General features: G+C 42.4%; 1 protein-coding gene across 2 annotated transcripts; it reads left to right on the top strand.

The window, feature by feature from the left end:
* The first annotated feature begins 3,980 nt into the window (after positions 1-3,980).
* syt8 (synaptotagmin VIII) lies at positions 3,981-16,038 on the top strand. 2 transcript variants are annotated; one of them, XM_072386527.1, is made up of 11 exons: positions 3,981-4,131; positions 5,001-5,079; positions 6,663-6,867; positions 9,771-9,937; positions 10,518-10,613; positions 10,814-10,981; positions 11,397-11,564; positions 11,958-12,075; positions 12,699-12,832; positions 14,323-14,725; positions 15,283-16,038. In XM_072386527.1, the coding sequence occupies exons 3-10, from the start codon at positions 6,753-6,755 to the stop codon at positions 14,587-14,589; spliced, it is 1,233 nt and encodes a 410-aa protein (XP_072242628.1). In that variant the 5' UTR covers positions 3,981-4,131; positions 5,001-5,079; positions 6,663-6,752; the 3' UTR covers positions 14,590-14,725; positions 15,283-16,038. The 2 variants fall into 2 exon arrangements, with proteins under 2 accessions (XP_072242628.1, XP_072242629.1); XM_072386528.1 differs by lacking the exon at positions 6,663-6,867.
* Positions 16,039-18,781: the final 2,743 nt, after the last annotated feature.

Raw genomic sequence — 18,781 nt, 5'->3', positions numbered from 1 at the left:
GGGGTGTGATTGGGAGGAACGGCCCCCCCGATCTGAACCAGAGTGGTGTTATGTTGTTGGACTTCTGTGCTGGTCATGGACTGTCCATAACTAACACCATGTTCAGACATAAGGGTGTCCATATGTGCACTTGGCACCAGGACACCCTTGGCCGCAGTTCGATGATCGACTTTGTGGTTGTATCATCGGACTTGCGGCCGTATGTCCTGGACACTCGGGCGAAGAGAGGGGCGGAGCTGTCAACTGATCACCACCTGGTGGTGAGTTGGCTCCGCTGGTGGGGGAGGATGCCGATCAGACCTGGCAGGCCCAAACGTATTGTGAGGGTCTGCTGGGAGCGTTTGTCAGAATCCCCCGTCAGAAGGAGCTTTAACTCCCACCTCCGGCAGAGCTTCAACCATATCCCGGGGGAGGTGGGGGACATTGAGTCCGAATGGGCCATGTTCCGTGACTCCATTGCCGAGGCAGCTGATCGGAGTTGTGGCCGTAAGGTGGTCGGTGCCTGTCGTGGCGGCAACCCTCGAACCTGCTGGTGGACACCAGTGGTGAGGGAAGCCGTCAAGCTGAAGAAGGAGTCCTATCGGGCCTTTTTGGCCAGTGGGACCCTGGAAGCAGCTGATAGGTACCGACAGGCCAGACGGGCTGCGGCTTCGGCGGTTGCTGAGGCAAAAACTCGGGCCTGGGAGGAGTTCGGTGAGACCATGGAGAACGATTTCCGGACGGCCTCGAAGAGATTCTGGTCCACCATCCGGCGTCTCAGGGGGGGGAAGCGGCTCACAGTCAACACTGTTTACAGTGGGGACGGGGCTTTGCTGACCTCAACTAGGGATGTTGTGAGTCGGTGGGGGGAGTACTTCGAGGAACTCCTCAATCCTACCAACACGTGCTCGGAAGAGGCAGAGTCGGAGAGCTCGGAGACGGGGCCTCCCATTTCTGGGGCTGAGGTTGCCGAGGTGGTCAAAAAGCTCCTCGGTGGCAAGGCCCCGGGGGTGGATGAGGTCCGTCCTGAGTTTCTCAAGGCTCTGGATGTTGTAGGGCTGTCTTGGCTGACACGCCTCTGCAGCATCGCGTGGACATCGGGGACAGTGCCTCTGGACTGGCAGATTGGGGTGGTGGTCCCCCTCTTTAAAAAGGGGGACCGGAGGGTGTGTTCCAACTATAGGGGTATCACACTCCTCAGCCTCCCTGGTAAGGTCTATTCGGGGGTATTGGAGAGGAGGATCCGTCGGATAATCGAGCCTCGGATTCAGGAGATGCAGTGTGGCTTTCGTCCTGGCCGTGGAACAGTGGACCAGCTCTATACCCTCGGCAGGATCCTGGAGGGTGCATGGGAGTTCGCCCAACCAGTCTACATGTGTTTTGTGGACTTGGAGAAAGCGTTCGACCGTGTCCCTCGTGGAGTCCTGTGGGGGGTGCTCCGGGAATATGGAGTGCCGGACCCCTTGATAGGGTCCGTTCGGTCTCTGTATGACCGGTGCCAGAATTTGGTCCGCATTGCCGGCAGTAAGTCGGATACGTTTCCGGTGAGAGTTGGACTCCGTCAGGGCTGCCCTTTGTCACCGATTCTGTTCCTAACTTTTATGGACAGAATTTCTAGGCGCAGCCAGGGCGTTGAGGGTGTCCGATTTGGCGACCTCAGAATCGGGTCTCTGCTTTTTGCAGATGATGTGGTTCTGTTAGCGTCGTCAGGCCGTGACCTTCAGCTCTCACTGGAGCGATTCGCAGCCGAGTGTGAAGCGGCTGGGATGAGAATCAGCACCTCCAAATCCGAGACTATGGTTCTCAGCCGGAAAAGGGTGGAATGCTCTCTCCGGGTCGGGAATGAGATCCTTCCCCAAGTGGAGGAGTTCAAGTATCTCGGGGTCTTGTTCACGAGTGAGGGACGAATGGAGCGGGAGATTGACGGGCGGATCGGTGCGGCGTCTGCAGTGTTGCGGGCTCTGCACCGACCCGTCGTTGTGAAGAGGGAGCTGAGCCAGAAGGCGAAGCTCTCTACTTACTGGTCAATCTACGTTCCCATCCTCACCTATGGTCACGAGTTGTGGGTAGTGACCGAAAGAACAAGATCGCGAATACAAGCGGCCGAAATGGGTTTCCTCCGCAGGGTGTCTGGGCTCTCCCTTAGAGATAGGGTGAGAAGCTCAGTCATCCGGGAGGGGCTCGGAGTAGAACCGCTGCTCCTCCGCATTGAGAGGAGTCAGATGAGGTGGCTCGGGCATCTGGTTAGGATGCCCCCTGGGCGCCTCCCTGGGGAGGTGTTCCGGGCACGTCCCACTGGGAGGAGACCCCGGGGAAGACCCAGGACACGCTGGAGAGACTATGTCTCTCGGCTGGCCTGGGAACGCCTCGGGGTCCCCCCGGAAGAGCTGGAAGAAGTGGCCGGGGACAGAGACGTCTGGGTTTCTCTGCTCAAGCTGCTGCCCCCGCGACCCGACCCCCGGATAAGCGGCAGATGATGGATGGATGGATGGATGGCTGAAATCTTCATTGGATGCCGCTATCGCTATGGATCCGGCAGGAAACAAGCAGAGCTATACAGCTCTGGAAACAAGCACGTCTCCCATGAGTCTGAGCAGAGCAACACTAACAACAAGACTAATAATAATATAAGTTATGAAAAACCTGTCCAACCACCAGGTGAGAAATCTAAAGCCAAAGTTAGTGATGAAGGAGGAGAGGAACCATTAGAGAGTGAGGAATCGGAGGCAACAGAGGAGAGAATTGCAAGGGATCCGGGAAAAGAAAACGAGCGGGAGTTAGAAACTGATGAGCCGCCGTCACCTTCCCACGAAGCATGCTAATGTAATTCAAAAGCCCCTTACAATTTTTAAATCCAAATTAGAGGAGTCGCAAAGCGTCCAAAAACAACTGCAGTTTCATATGTGGTTCTGTTCCATATCTGTGTTATGATGGCGGAGTTGTGTTGGCTCCACGGTCATTTAAACTTGCTGCCATTTTTGTTCAACGTGGCTGCTTTCTACCTCTGATCCTGAGCCTGTCGCCCATCCTCTTTGCTCTTAAAAGTGGAGGCTTGCTGTAACTTTGTTGCATTATACTGAAACTGTGTTACAGTGTTTCAGATCAATCAAAATGTCAGAGCGCGTTGTTGTGATCGTGATTATTGTATTATATGTGTTCTGGTCATTTGAGCATGATTAAATATGGCTATAAAAAAGTTTGTTGCGTTTTTTTTTTTAAGGTGTGGGAGGATTGGGGTGCGTCAACCTGGTTGGGACATATATGGAAGATTTCTTCAGGGGACTATGCCATTTACATACTCTGTCACCACCTCCAGGGTGACAGGAGATACACCTGTAAACTGTCCAAGCTGCAGCTTCTCTTCCAAATGTGAATCTGAGAAACTAATTGACCAGTTCCACCAATCATTTAGATCTTTTTTATTCTATTTTTTAAACCTGAGAACTTGAAGAACTGTTTAAAACTGCACTAACACAGATCACAGACAAAAAGGTTGATCATAAAGTTCGGAAGTAGGGAGGGAGAGCACACTTTTAAGTTCTTAGTCTTGTGCTGCACTCACCAAGTAATCAAATGGACAAAATAATAAACAGGTTGAATGATGGGAAAATGAAAGTTGACTCTTGATTGCTAAACTTGTGCTATTTTAGAAAGAATGAAAAATACATTTTAAAAAATCTAAGTAATCTGGGAAACTGTTGAGATATTTTATTCTGGACCAGCAGACAGTTTCATCAACACTTCCATGACCACGAACGGACTGAAGACAAGTTCTACTCAAAGCTCAAAAGGTTCTGACTCAAACAGCTGTTTTTAAGCTGAGAGGGGCATCTTAGTTTATCAGTAGACTTAGCATACAGGCTTTCCTGCATCAGCAACACATAACACTGTTCTGCTTGATAACTGTGGTTAATTAGGAGGCGTTTTAGTAACTCCACCTCTGTTTGAACACTGACGGTGTGTAAGTGTGTGTGCTCAGCAGGTGTGGTGGCTGCGGGAGGCTGAAGTAAAAACCTGGAGAGTTAAAGATGGCTGACAGAGTCTGAGAAGGATACACAGTCCCACTTCACAGCCTTTTGAACAAAAGGAGAAGAAATGAAGCGAACATAAAGTAAAAAAAAAACCTCGGGACAAACTCATCGTCACACTCAGGTATTGTTGCTGCTTCTGTATTTGAGGAGTTACATGTTCACAGACAGGCTCTAGTGATAAATCCACGACACACAGTTAATGCTCTGCTGTTACCCTTGTGTTGCTTGTTGTTGGATCATATTTTCACTTTTAGCTGTGAGCTTCAGTCATCGATTTCTTTCACTCAGCCGCCTTGACTGACTAATTTTCACCACTTCTTTCTCTGTACGCTGCAGAAAGCAAGTGTAAGAGGAACCCTGTGAAGTTTTAACATGAATCATCTTCAGATCTTAAGACCATTTGAGAGTTGAAAACCTTATTCAATCCTCTGACAGTTTGGTTCTGTATCACGTGTAGACCCTTGTGGTCCTTCATTTAGGACCTGGAACATTTCATGTTATGTCAAACTTTAAAAAAACCAACAATCTTAAATAAAGACATGGTGTGGTTTATGATATTTCCAAAAGAGAGTTTTATATTTATGGTTTATTTCAGATTAACAAATTAATTACAATCTCAAATCTGAGAAGGTTGGGACAGTATGAGCCAAAGATATTTCATGGTTTATCTCGTCAGCTTCATTTCATTTGCTAATATTCATCCATTTTTGGCTTTTGCAACCTAGTACAAAAAAAGTTGGACAGTGAAGATGTTACTGATGTTCCTGTTACTTTTTGAAATTCTTGATTAAGCGGTGCTTATGAAGCTTCCTACTGATTGTGGATCCATCAGCCCATGTTTGTTTTTTTTCTGATTAAACTGAAAACAGACTGCATGTAAATGGAGGGAGGAGACGTTTCCTGTCTTTGATGAAAAAGTTTGGAAAAAAAATCCGTCACTTCCTCCTCTCCGACTGCTCCGACACAAATTTGTTTTCCTCTGTGTTACAGATCAGAAACAATTCAGTCTCAGCTGGTCGTCTGATTTCAGGGAGAGGAGATGTTTGCATTTCTGTAAACCTCAAGAGAAGTGAGTACAATGTTTCATTTTCAGATTTAATCCTCTTCAGTCAGATTCTGTCAGAACTTTACAGTTTTTCATTCTGGGTGTTATACCCCCAAACACCTAGTTTGGCTTTCCAGGTCAAAAACAAATCAAATATCAACACCTCAAAATTGTCTTTTTTGGTGACAATTAGAACAAGATTGAGTTGATATTAGATTCAGAAGCTCAGTAATAAGAGTACAAGTATGTGAGTACTACTTCTAGCCTTGTTGACAAATGGGCTTCTAAAGCGGGTTACACAGAAAGTTGAAGCATTGTACAAACAGTTGTTATCAGGGGGAGAATCCGACTTTAGCTGAGCATGCTACTTGCTGCTGTTTGTTCATGGTGGAGGCCTGCAGGTGGAATGTCACTCAAGCATGCCGTCAGACTGAACGCTCTGATGTTTGTGAACGTCATATGTCACAATGTTTGCTGCCTGTTCGGGGAACTTCCAACTTCCAGTTTAAGATCTTTCTCTGTGAATGACTGGCTTATATGTTGACATGTGGTCAGAGATTTCTCTGTGTCCCAGTGAAAGGAGGCGCACCTCAGACAAACTGGTAAAATCGCTAAGATGGTGTAAGGTGTTACAATCATACAGTTCCAATGCTTTCATTTCCCAGCACCAAGCACCTTATGATAAACAGTTGTAAGAATAAGTCTAAATGATTGCTTTTCTTTCTAACGTGTAGGATATCAAAGGATTTTGTCAGCTGATGAAAATCAGATCACATGGACACATTAATTTTTCTCACATGAAGAAGTGACAGGAGCACAAATCCTGACTGCTTGACGACTTGTGTTTGGACTGTATTGAGAGCATCTACCAATACAAAGTTTAGTAAAATGCTTCAGACTCAGTGCTCACGTTTTTCTGTGCATTCCAATTTTTGTTTGATAGTTTTGCATAAGAAATACTTTGCTGTGCAAAGACCTAAACACAGTGTTAAAGTGGGATTTACATTTTGCTCCCCTTTAGTTCAGGAATAACTTTCTTCATTGGGCTTTTCATCATTATTCATAAACCTCTGGTTATTGTAGAATACCTTCAAACTAACCAGCACAGTCACTTTATTATCATTTGTACCATTTTATTACACCTCTGAAGGTCTTTTTTTCAAATAGTCAACAATCATTTTTATGATGGTGGTTAAAATGTCGACAAAAGATGGATTCACTGAAACTGTGGCCGTCTGCACGCTGTATGCAGGGAAGCAAAGAAGCAGTTATTTTTATTGTTCTTGTGTTATTCTCATTTCACCCAAGAATCCATCCATCCATTTTCTATACCGTCAATCCGTTAATCGGGTAACGGGTGGGCTGGAGCCTATCCCAGCAGTCATCGGGCGAAAGGTGGGGTACACCCTGGACAGGTCGCCAGTCACCCAAGAATCTTTTTAACCAAACACAAACTCTATATTTCACTTTTATATTATAAAGACCATCAATCCATTTTAAAAATGAAGTCTGAAGTGTTTCACATATTGTATGTTGAGACAGAAACACATTCCTCCCATTACCAGTAGATGGCCAACCGTTCCTCTTTCCACATCTCTTGCTTCCAGAGCTCTTCACCCTCCTCATCCTGCCTCATCTTCCTTCAACCATCAAATTCTTCTGTTTCCATATCAAATGCACCAAGCTCACAGGCCTCGATGGGAACTGGCACAGCAAACTTCAATGTCACCAGTCACCCCATCATCTCCAACTCCTCTGCCCACACCACTGTCAACGCAAACTTCTTCGACGATCTACTGAGCCACATCCCCTGTAAGTCATCCGAGCAGTTCTCTACCCTGACCCATTTTACTAACTGATTTCACATGTGAAACTTCAGAATTAGAATTATCTTTGGAATTTAAATTTAAACGGTATGGAGACCAAATAACAGACTTTATAAGGTCAGAATTTTTCCAAAGAATGACTAGCTAAACAAGAAATTTTGAGATCTCAGGTATGATTTTACATTTCAAACTCTAGCTGAAGGCTCATATTATCTGTGTGCGAATAGAGTTGTCACGATACCAAAATAAGTAACCACGATACTATACCAGACAAAGTATCACGGTTCCGGGTATTATCGCGATACTGCAGCCTTTTTTAATTATTATTATTTTCATGAACTGCAATGTATTTGTACAAGTTATAAATACTTCCGTATGTTGTTATGTGCATGATAAACATAATAGTAATATAAATAATCGACTTAGGATAACAAATCCACTGTCTTTTAGAATAGAATAGAATAGTCTTTATTGTCATTATACGGGGTGGTACAACGAAATTTGAGGGTTTTTAAAAAAATCTATTTGACAATAATGCTTCTTCTCCAACATAATAAAACATAGAGGACAAAATACAATAAACAGGAACTGATTCCCTGTGAAAACTATATTTATATGCATTTTCTAGGTGCTTTATGCTTTAACATACTTTATCTCTTCATTGTTCAGCCTGTACACGGAGCATATAGCCTAATATTAGCCAATGAGAAAATAAACAGGAAATACTAACCTGGTAGACACTGCAGGTGTTTTATGAGGTTGGATGTTTTGCCTCCTTTGGCTCCTATAGCTCGGTGGCAGCGCCTGCACAGTGGACGGCCATCGTCTATTGCTTTACCGTCTGTGCCTTGTTTAAACCCAAAATAGTTCCAAATGTAGCTTTTTGTTTTTTGTTTTTTTTTTATCAGTAGTGCCACTAACACGCTGCGGCAGACTCGTGCTTCTGCCATGGTGAGTGTGTGAGTGTATGTTGTCTCGTGTTTGTGACCGCTGTTTGGGCGAGACAGAACTTTCGTTTTGAAACGAATTTCTATCGAAGCGGAGCTCTATGGAGTTCGTTCAAGCCGTCAGAAACACACGAACAGCCAATCAGCTAACAGATGGGTGGACCCAGTGTGCAGAAACAGCCTATCATATCCCGGAGGCCACCAGTAACAGACAAACAGCCAATCATTCAGCAGTTGTGTAGTTGTTGTGGGTTTGTTTACAAGGGAGTAGCAAGGTGAGAAGCCGGGAGGAGAGTAGAGGCGGCCGCTGTGTAGCGGAAACTGACATGGTTAGTATAGTAATCCACGGTAGTACCATCGTGTAGAATTTCTAGTATAGTAGGAACCGTAAAGATGTGGTACCGCGGGGTACCGGGTACCGTGGGTATCGTGCAACTCTATGTGCAAGTGCTTAATTTCAGCTCAGGGTGAGAGTCTCTACTGCCATTTTGCTGCTATTTAGTGTATCTCCATCTCTTTGTGTCTGCCCTGCTGGACTACGCTCTGTACACTCTGCCCCCTGACAAAGTTGTGACTCTGGAGCTACTCTGTCTTGTCAGCAGTGTCATGGGAAAAGATGTATACTTCTCAGAAACACAGCACAAAGTAGAGCCACCCGTACAGTTAGCAGACACACACACTGTAATAAGAAAGTGCGCTAAACAACTGTAGAGACTCACACTGAGCTAAAATGAAAAGTGCTCACAGAAGAATCTGTGGAAAACAGAGGAACACAGTCAGTGATAAAAGAGTAGAGAAAGGTAACTTACACACAGGAGATTATCAAAGCTTACTGACACAACAAAAGCTTCTCAGTAAGCATCAAAGTAGAACCTTCCCTTTATTTACCTGGTACCTGTTGTTTTTGCATGACACAGTGAGCATTCACAGCTGCATATATCTCGCCGCCTTTCAAAAAAGGCTGACATAAAAGAAGGCAAAACATTAAAGAATATGTCCGTCCACACAGATATGCTTTATTTTGACACGAGAAACATGTTTTTAGCACATTCTATAGGTTTGCCAGACTATGGTGTAAATCAGACAAATTCCACAGTAATACATTTAAATATTATACAGTAAGTATCAAACAAAAAAATTATATCTATATATAGATATATCTAAATCTGTAGATTGAGCACAAAGTAAACATCGTATGGAGATGTTGGAAGAATGTTAAAGGCAAATCATTATCCTGAGATAGTTTGTAACTGTGTGTGGATCTAAAAACATGGGAGGAGAGGTATTTTCTGCATTCTCTCTTTCCCTTTAAACTATGAAGGACTGAGCACAAGAAAAGAAATGATGTTTTATCCATTATTTTGGCATGATGGGTGGTGTAAACAGAGCAGCACTCATGGGCATCGTTTACTGTTGATATGACTTTAAATCACACAAAACATTGATTTGAACTAAATAAAGCATGCATCAGAAATAGCTCACGATTTAAAAGTGAACCGATTCTGTTTTTTAGTTGAAGGTAACATTTTGCCTATTGGCAGCTCACTAGTTAAGTCTCAGTAATGTTTCTTACTAAAATGTATCTTGGGAGTTGTAGTTAGCTTACTGTCCTGAAATCTTTACATAAGTTTGTACCTTCCAAATTTTTATCACATAACCAAATATCTTCTAACACTGGTGTTCGAAGTTGAACTGGCTGTGTTTTCATGTACATGCAGGTTGCATGAGATTTTACTTACATAACCACAGACACCTGAAATAGCTGCTTCCAAAAACCAAACAAACAGAACAGGCATGTGCCGAGTGAGTGTTGGAGAGATAAGATGGAACCAGCCTAAACTCCAGTTTTAACCCTTGATTTATCCAAAGAGTCTGCTAAATGTCAGTACAGATGAAAACAGATCCCAGCTCACTAACTGTGTCCCTGTGTCATGTCCCGTAGTGCCGCGATGGGCGATCTACACCATCTTTGTGGCTGGAGGCCTGCTGATTCTGCTCTGTTGTTTGTGCATCTGCATCAAGTGTTGCTGCAAAGGAAAGAAGAAGAAGAAGCAGAAGGCTGAACAGATTAATTTGAAGGGGTTGGATGGAAAAACAACCACAGCTCTGGTGAGACTCAGAGCCTTTAGGATCAGTGGCCAGCAGTCAACACATCATTGTCAATATGTTTTAAGTTGCATTGAGCTTATTTTAACACTGTACACAAGCTGTTTCCATCAGCCAGATTATCATCTGAAGTCAAACTAGCACGGAAAACATATTTGCTGTCATGGCTCAGGTCCTGTCACTCCCTGTCAAACAACATTCCATTCATATCATGATACTGGCTATTTTGTGGAATCTGGCAGTTTGAACTGGTGGTACAATGGAGCATGGCCATTATATTCTCTGCTCCTCAGAGTTGATCAGCTTTCAACTGGATGCTCAGCTTTTCCCGTACAAAGATAGACAATAACAGCACATACCAGGTGACTGTGTGTCACCTGGTGTGATTATCTATGACATCATCCTGGTGCTTTACAGCAAGCACATTTTAATGATTGATTCTGCTGGAGGTGTTCGAATTGATACAAAAGCTAGATGATGGGAACAGTCAGATTGTGCTTATAGTCCACTAAAAAGGCTCGGACTGGCGTCCGTGTTTGCATGGGTGATCTAGGTTGAAGTCCCCTCTGACCCCCCCTGACAGGTGCAGCTCGACGTGGGGGACGTTGACTATGGCTCGACCAAGCAGCAGAGAGGAAAGCTGCTCTACTCTTTGGAATACAGTGCTGTTCTGTCTAAGGTGATTACAATTATTGTTTTTCACGATGCAGCTTCTTAAAAAATTCCTATATCATTTCTACGTTACATTCACAGAATTTTTAGAAAAGCATGATTATTCCAAGTCAAAACTACATATAGTACTCATTCTGCTCTTGGAAATACATTTTGAAATGAACGCCCCTGAAATTTGCAGCGATCTGTTTTCTGTGGTCTTTGCAGCTCACAGTGGGGATTAAACAAGCCAACAGCCTGAAGGCCATGGACATGGGAAGGAGCTCTGATCCATACGTCAAAATCTACATTCTCCCTGAAAGGTCCAAAACATACGAGACCAAAGTTTTCAAAAACACACTGAACCCTGTCTTCAATGAGCAATTCACCTTCCAGGTAGGGTGGCTTTGTTCTGGTTTAATGCATTCACTAAAATTTTAAAAAGGGGCTTTAATTGATCATTGTTGAGCCTTTGGCTTTGAGTAAACTGTCCCAAATACCTGAAGTGGTAATTATGTATGAACTTAATATTGCAGAAACAACTGTCAGTTCGAATGACTGTACAGCTGTTTTGATAATCTTCTGATACCGGTTTACCCCTTATGTTCAGTGTACCCAGCATGGAGTCACAAAGACACTTCCAATAATGTCAAAACATTGTAACCATCTCACCTTGAATCTAACACACAGTATATATTAGATATGATATTACTATTCATAAGTTAGAATTAGTTTTTAGATTGTTTGTTAGTTGTAAGCTCCCCCAAACCAAGGGATGATACTGCTTCTAACCTAAGTATTGTGTGTCCAGCTTTCTAAGTCAACCCTCCTCAAGTCAACAGTCGTGATGAAGGTTTTCGACTTCAACCGATTCACAAAACACGAAATCATCGGCGAGCTCAGGGTGCAGCTCTGCAATGTTGACTGGAACCATGTCATTGAGGAGTGGCAGGACCTGGCTGAGCCCGCTAAATTTGAGGTTTTCTCTCTTCCCTCTTAACAAACTTCACATTTCATGATTCAGTGGTAGCAGGAGGGGAAAGAGTGAAAGTTGGACCCTTGTGAACTTGTGAGGATACAGGCGTCATGGCTCAGCATATGTGAAAACCGTTAAACCGTTAACATCTGGGGCGGCTGTAAGCAGGTAGAATGGTCTTTCTTCCGTCAGCAGGGCTTACAGGTTGATGTGTTCTCTGCAAAAATACTAAACCCTGCCCCTGTTTTGCCCATCACGTGTGTGGTAAATAAATGTCATGGGAACAGATGTCAGGATTTAATAATTTTTCCAAATTTACTCTCTGGGACAGCTGACAGTTTGTTAAAAAGAGAAAACCAATTAACAAACTAACAGAGAGAGATTTGTTTGTTGTAGGAAGAAAACTTGGGAGAGATCTGCTTCTCCTTGCGTTATGTTCCCACTGCCAGCAAACTCACCGTAGTGATCCTGGAAGCCAAAAACCTGAAGAGCATGGACTTTGGGGGAAGCTCAGGTCAGAAATAACACTCAAATGATTCCACAAGGGTTAGTTTAGGGCTACTGTATTTCGCCTATTCAAAAAGACATTTGTTTAATGTCCAACCAAGTGGTGGCCATGAAAGGGCAGTGTTGCATAAAACTCTCCTACAATTATGATCTACTGTCACAATAGATGAAGGCAGAAAATTGTAGGAACTAAATAATTTGTGCAATTAGACTTTGTCTTTGCGAGCTGGACAAATGTCTTCTTTTTTTTGTTTCCCCTATATTACCCTATTCCCCCTATAACTTATGTATTTCTGACAAATAATTCATGAACAGATAGAATTATGAAAATGTTTGTCATAACATGTATTACCTCAATCAAAGAAACAAAAACTAATTATCTTAAAGAGCTGTCTGTAAACAAATTCCTAAACTTCACATTCATTAAACAGTTGACCAAGAAATGTTCCTTTTAAAGAAACTTTCCATTTTCAATGTTTTCTGATGTCATAACTTTTATTGTTCATCTTTATGAGGCAATTCTTCTTCTATATCTGTGTTGTCTTTAATGCAAGACTTGAACATGCATCAAGAAACATTTACGCTAATTATAGGAATTTTCTGTAATTTTCTTCCATGTGGTGTTTGTAGATCCATATGTGAAGGTGCAGCTGGCTCTGGACAAGAGGAAGTGGAAGAAAAGAAAGACATCAATTAAAAAGAAGACACTCAATCCTTATTTCAATGAGTCTTTCACCTTTGATGTGTCATTTGATCAAATACAGGTTAGTGTCACCAATAATTAGAAATATCGTCCAAACACGTCTTAGCCCATACAGTTTACAGGCTACATAATATTTTTTTTCTCTGTCATACACATTCATACACATATCATACACCGATTGATGCATTGGTAGGCGACACTGGATTCAGTGTCTTGCGCTTCAATATGTGGCTCAGGGGAGCCGGGAGTCAAACCATGGATTGACAGATGACTGCTGTTCCTCCTGAGTTACAGCTGGTATAACCCCTGAAACTGGTAATGGGTTTCAGGGTTTATAGGGTACCTCCAAACTCACAAGAGTCAGTCAACAAAGAGAAAGCTGGAGTGGAGTCAAGTGGATCACTCCATGCCCTAAACTTGGTTGCTCTGTAAATAGGTGTAAATTCATGGTGCAGAGGAACTGTTGTATTAAGTCACAGGCGTTTTGGTAAGCCCTCAGAAAATTGCATTAACTCATTAAAAATTAGTACTTCTCAGTCAGGGGTGGTTCCTTGGTAAATTGAGTACTTTCTAGTTCCAGTATTGTCAGACTAGGGAAGAGTCCTTCCTTGTATTTGCTGGTTATAGCTTAGAGCTGTTAGTTGGCTACCTAACAGTGTCTAGTGTTTCTTTGATGGAACACGTAGCAATGCTAAGAACTTTACAGCAGCAACAAATACAGCAAACAGAAGCAAACAAAATGCACCTTCTCTGATGTGTGTTAAGAATTTCGGGTCTTTGAGAACAGTGATACAAAGACTCCTTGAAATCTCGTCAGGAGCACCTGCAGAAACACAAGAAACACACAACAAACAAACAGCAACAACATCACCAGCAGCAAGTATTTGAGAAGGAAAATCTCTGTAGTTAACGATTATCACTAAAGCCAAAAGTCACATTGTAACAGTGGAGTGAGAATCTGAGTGAATGAATGCTTGTGCATATATGTGTGTCAGTTATATGCTAAAGGCTCCACATGAATTGTGTATAGTGATGGGGGAGGGGGCCACAACCACACCCACTCAAGAGATCAGGAGCAGACAGGAAAGTCCCCCGGGCCTGAGCAACCATTCAGCAAGATTTGATGACGTCATATACCAGAAACACAGCCGTTAAGGGTTTCTTCTTTACTCTGAGAAAGACCTTTTCTGTCTCCTTTAAGATCATCTTTAAAATTTCAGCTATGGTGGATGACACCATGCTAACTAAGGTCAGACTGGACAAGCTTGTTTGAGATATTTATAACAATAAAAGATCAGTGTTAGTGTTTACAGCGCAGTCAAACCAAGACAAAGTCTTTTAATACAGGTGGCATTCAATAAGAACCAGCGCAATCAAGTGTACCAAATAACTTGCTGTGGCAGTTGATGCAACAGTGCTGAAAAAGACACAATCAGTCATCAACAGTAATTGTATATGCTTTTTAAATATCAATCTTTGCTTGTTCTTTTAGTTTGTTTTATATTTGTACATCTAAATCAAAAGAGGGCCTGTTGCTCTGTATTTCTTCAGAGGGTGAACCTGGTCATCTCTGTGTGGGACCATGATGCCATGACCAGAAACGATGCCATGGGAAAAGTCTTCCTGGGCTGCGATGCCACAGGGAATCAGTTGAGGCACTGGGCTGACATGCTGTCCAACCCACGACGGCCAATCGCTCAGTGGCACAGCCTGCTGTCAGCTGAGCAGGTCAACTCCACCCTGGCCCTGAAAAACAAGATCCCCATCTCCAGTAAACTGAAGGAAAACACTCACATGTTTGAAAAACATTTCAAATAGACAACGTTGGCCGGAATAACTGTAAATATTATTCAGAATAATTTTTTCGCTGTTTATCTGAGACAGAAATGATTACTTTGTTGTTTTCATTAAGATTTACATTTAGAATTTTCTTTCAGATTAGATTAGATTTCAGGTCGGAACACTTGTTTCTTTATCATCATGGTTTATGTCAGGGTCCAGCAGGAGATAGGGGACACAGATGCAGGATCGTTCAGGTAAGGTAGTTTATTTAGAAAACTACTTATCAGGAAACAGGAAAACAACCAAGGGCTATGAAACGTTACAACTAAAAATCACTACTGAAACGGAGGAGTGAAAGCAGGTTATAAACACTGAAAATTAGAAACGATGGCTACAGAATCGAGCTTTAACAAAACAAAGCTCTGAAGGAGGAATGCTCACTTCAGTGGACACAGGGAATAAATACTACGGATGGTTCAGATGGCTACAATGACGGACTGATGACACGACAAACTGGCGCTGGACACAGGGAGACGAAGACTATTTAAACACATGAGGATCCCAGGGGAACAGGTGGAAACACTTAGGGAATCAGGGAAGACAATCAGACACTGGGAGGAAAGGCAAGGTACCTGAAAAGAGGAGACGTCAATATTTCAAAATAAAACAGGAAGTGACAAGAAAATACATGAAACAAAAACCTAAATCCTGACAGTTTATCCTGGTAAGATCTTACAACTTGTATTAAATATGTTCACTTATATAATTATTTTAAAATTGATTTCCATCTGATATCAATAACCAAGTGATAAGATAAAAAACAAAAAGAAGAGAGAGTGTGCAATAATTCAACCTAAAACTGGCAGTGGTGTGACAGAGATGTATGCTAAAGGTTTACAGGGTTGCCTATTGTTTTGTGCTTAGATTTTTAATATAGTGCGTCTTTTTTTGACAATAATAGCAAACTTCAAACTCTTCAACATTTACATGTTCATTGTGGAAAATGAGCTGCAGCTTTCAGCTGATGGGTGTCGTTCACTAACGCAGCAAATCTGAAGTGATCTTTTGAAAAGATGCAAAAAAGAAACGTGAATCAGACTTGTTCCATAAGTTTCTGTTATGAATCTGTGCACGCATGGAATTTTCCTTCTTCTTTTATTGAACTATACTCACCAACACAATTACTAACTGCAGCTGGAACTCTATAATATTTAAAGTACTAATAATTAATTAATTTGACCTACAAAATACAATTAAATATGTCAACTCTTTACACACAACTGAGGATTTATTGTTGAACATGCAGATAACTAGAAATTGAGCTTTTGTACACCTTACTGCTAACATTCTTGCGATTTATACTGAACACCTCAAGATTCAAATATGGTTGCTGAACATATTTCACTGATCTTTTCAAATCCTGCATCTCAGGCAGAAAAGTAAACTGTCCACTTTGTAGCTGAAAGGTCCGAGTGTCACGTGTCGGAGGTGGCGAGGAAACCATTGATTTTTAAACTAAAGGTGCAGCAAAGCCAGATAACCATTTCCAAAGGAAAAACAAAACACAGGAACTGACAAAAATGACTAGGAACAGGAATGAACTGGGTAAACAAAACCAAGCAGTAACAGCAATACAGGAGGATAACCTGAAGGGAACAGAGGATTTGACAAAGAGTGAATGAAAACCAGGAGTTTAAATACAGAGGAGGGGGATTGATGAGTGAAGACAGCTGAGACAGGTGAAGGGAGCAGAGCTGATGACCGGACTGAAGAGAGACTGAGGAAGTGAGGAATCGAACATGACTTATGATGACTCATGACTCATGACACCGAGGACTATTTGCTCACCAGATATTCCATGACGAGACCTGAACGTTAGCACAGCCAGCGATAACTTTTGTCAGCTCCAGGCTGCAATGCGCGATGGTCAGTTTTGACCTCTGTATTGTTCAGGTTCTGTGCACTATTTTTGGTGAGTCACAATTGTAGGGCACTACATAGTGAGTAATGAGCCTTAGTTGAAATGAACAGCAATGAAATTGAACAGCAATACAAAATGGAAAATGGAACTGGACAGTTCAAATACAACCTAGAACAAGTGTAGTAGGCATCCACAAAAGGAAATCAGAGAGAGCTCTTTTTGAGGAATTACTTAATCTCTGGGAATATCTAGGTTATTATATGAAGTCATAATCTTTTTCTTCTTGCACACTAGTGGAAATTATTATTAGATTTTTTTCATATAAATTTTTTTTCAAATTGTCAGTGGAAACTCGGGATGTGAAAGTCTTTTTCATTTTCATTTACGCACGTTGATCCCTGGATTTAATAAAGTTATTGTTGTTCAAATATATACATGAATTATTTATTGTGTGACTGAAAGGAAAGATGATATAGCACACCATGGGAGAGAAATTTGTTTGGTAAGCAAGCAAGAAGATGAAGAATAGAGGAGACAAAGAGGGCCTGAGTCAGCGGCGTGCACCTCCGAAAAAAAGGGAGACGGAAAAACAGATGCAACAGGGTGTAATTAAGAGTTTAATATTCACTCCCCAGTTGCAAATATCGAATGGGCTCTGTATGCAGACATGTTGCTCCATGATAAACATTTTAAAGTACACACTAGGTTCTAGAGATTTTTTCTTTAACATCCTCAATAATTCAAGATCGCCGTTTGAAAAAAAGATCACGATCCTCCCTTTGATCGCCGATAGACGATCCGATCGAAAATCACTCCATCCATAGTGGAAACCCAGACAGTATTTGGTAGGATAAGATAGGAAGGTTCAAGGTAGAAAACAATGTATGTCCTTGGAAATGTGGTCTGAAGCCACTGAAATGTCCAGTGCATGACATTTGTATAATAAATATCTTAGAAACACACTGCCCTGGAAAAAGAGTTCAAGCAGCAATAGAATTTTGCTGTTTGAAGACATGTTTCTGCCATATTGTCAAAACTTAGCTCCAGAGTGCTTCTAATGGTCAAAATCTAGACGCAAAGTAGCTTTACTGGTAGGTTCTGACTATACACTATCCATCCATCCATCCATCCATCCATCCATTTTGTCTCGATTATCAGAGGTCGGGTCACAGAGCCATCAGGTTTAGGAGGGGAGCTAAGACATCCCTCCCCCCCACACTTTCCATGTCATTATCTTGTGAGTTTTGTGAGTCAGCCCGGCTTTAGCCGTGACTCTCCAGTTTTTCCGGGGAATCTGAAAGATGTAGAGTGAAGAGGAATATGGGCCACAACAGTTGATTTTATTGTCCACGTTGTGTCTTACAAGGCACAACAATAAGACTGATATGTCAACAGCATCACTGATATCTTCATGACACCAAACAACAGGGGCACTTAGCGCTCTTTATGGCAATAACTGGTACAGTCTTCATAATTCATCCTAAGGACCAGCAGGGTCTCCTTTTGTTTTTACTGCTCATGTAACATTTAAATGTTGTGTCAGCCAAGACCCACCATGTCCAGAGCATTTAGCATCTCAGGGTGAATCTCAGCCACCCCTGGTGGGGTGTGGCCCATGTGGCTTCCTGATTCTTCTTTGGGCTAAGCCCGCTAGCCAGTATGCCCCGCTTTCACTTTTCCGAGGCCCAGGTCTTTGTTTGAAACTCTCTTAGTCTGACCCCTCCCCTGAAACCAGTTTTTTGATGGGAGACCCTACCAGTGGCTAACACTCCCGACAGCTCTCAGGATCATGCGGATAGTCAAACCCCTAGTTAAGGTGGCGTTTCTATGGAGGGGAAACACAAGACAATCAACCTCATATTTTTTGGATAAACAAACCATTTTGTTATTATTTTTGGTTTCCTGCCAGTTATCGAAAATCTCTGAATGAGAGACCAAGTGAAAGGATGATTATCCTTTACAAACAAGAACAGGAAAGATTTCAGGGGGAATGTTTGAGTAATTTGGGCCAGATTTTTTGCAACCTTACTCACACGTTATTATTTTTTTACAGCTGCTTTTGTTTTTATATCAGCAGCATATACATTTGAACACAGCCAAAAAGTATACAGGTCAGCAGAAAATGATACATACACCATAAACATTTGCTCACTTGCACACTGGCGTATGTCCAAAATGTGATCGGATACAATCGGATGTTTTCAGTGCTGTATCAGATCAATGTTTTCAGAATTAGATTTCCTCAAAATATTTAATGTTCAGAGCTACGTGTATGGAATATGCAAAGATAAGAAAACAAACATACTT

The sequence above is a fragment of the Leuresthes tenuis genome, unplaced genomic scaffold (genome assembly GCF_036924035.1).
Source record: "Leuresthes tenuis unplaced genomic scaffold, fLeuTen1.0.hap1 SCAF_5, whole genome shotgun sequence".
Classification (NCBI taxonomy): Eukaryota; Metazoa; Chordata; class Actinopteri; order Atheriniformes; family Atherinopsidae; genus Leuresthes; species Leuresthes tenuis.
The sequence above is the reverse complement of the archived record's forward strand: the minus strand, read 5'-3'. Positions and strand labels throughout refer to the sequence as shown.

What these genes read in the sequence shown, in the direction of transcription:
- syt8 (XM_072386527.1), top strand. Translation starts at nt 6,753, where the DNA reads ATGGGAACTGGCACAGCAAACTTCAATGTCACCAGTCACCCCATCATC. An exon ending in CTGAGCCCGCTAAATTTGAG is followed by an intron (nt 11,565 to 11,957) that starts GTTTTCTCTCTT and finishes TGTTTGTTGTAG; the next exon opens with GAAGAAAACTTGGGAGAGAT. An exon ending in TGTCATTTGATCAAATACAG is followed by an intron (nt 12,833 to 14,322) that starts GTTAGTGTCACC and finishes GTATTTCTTCAG; the next exon opens with AGGGTGAACCTGGTCATCTC.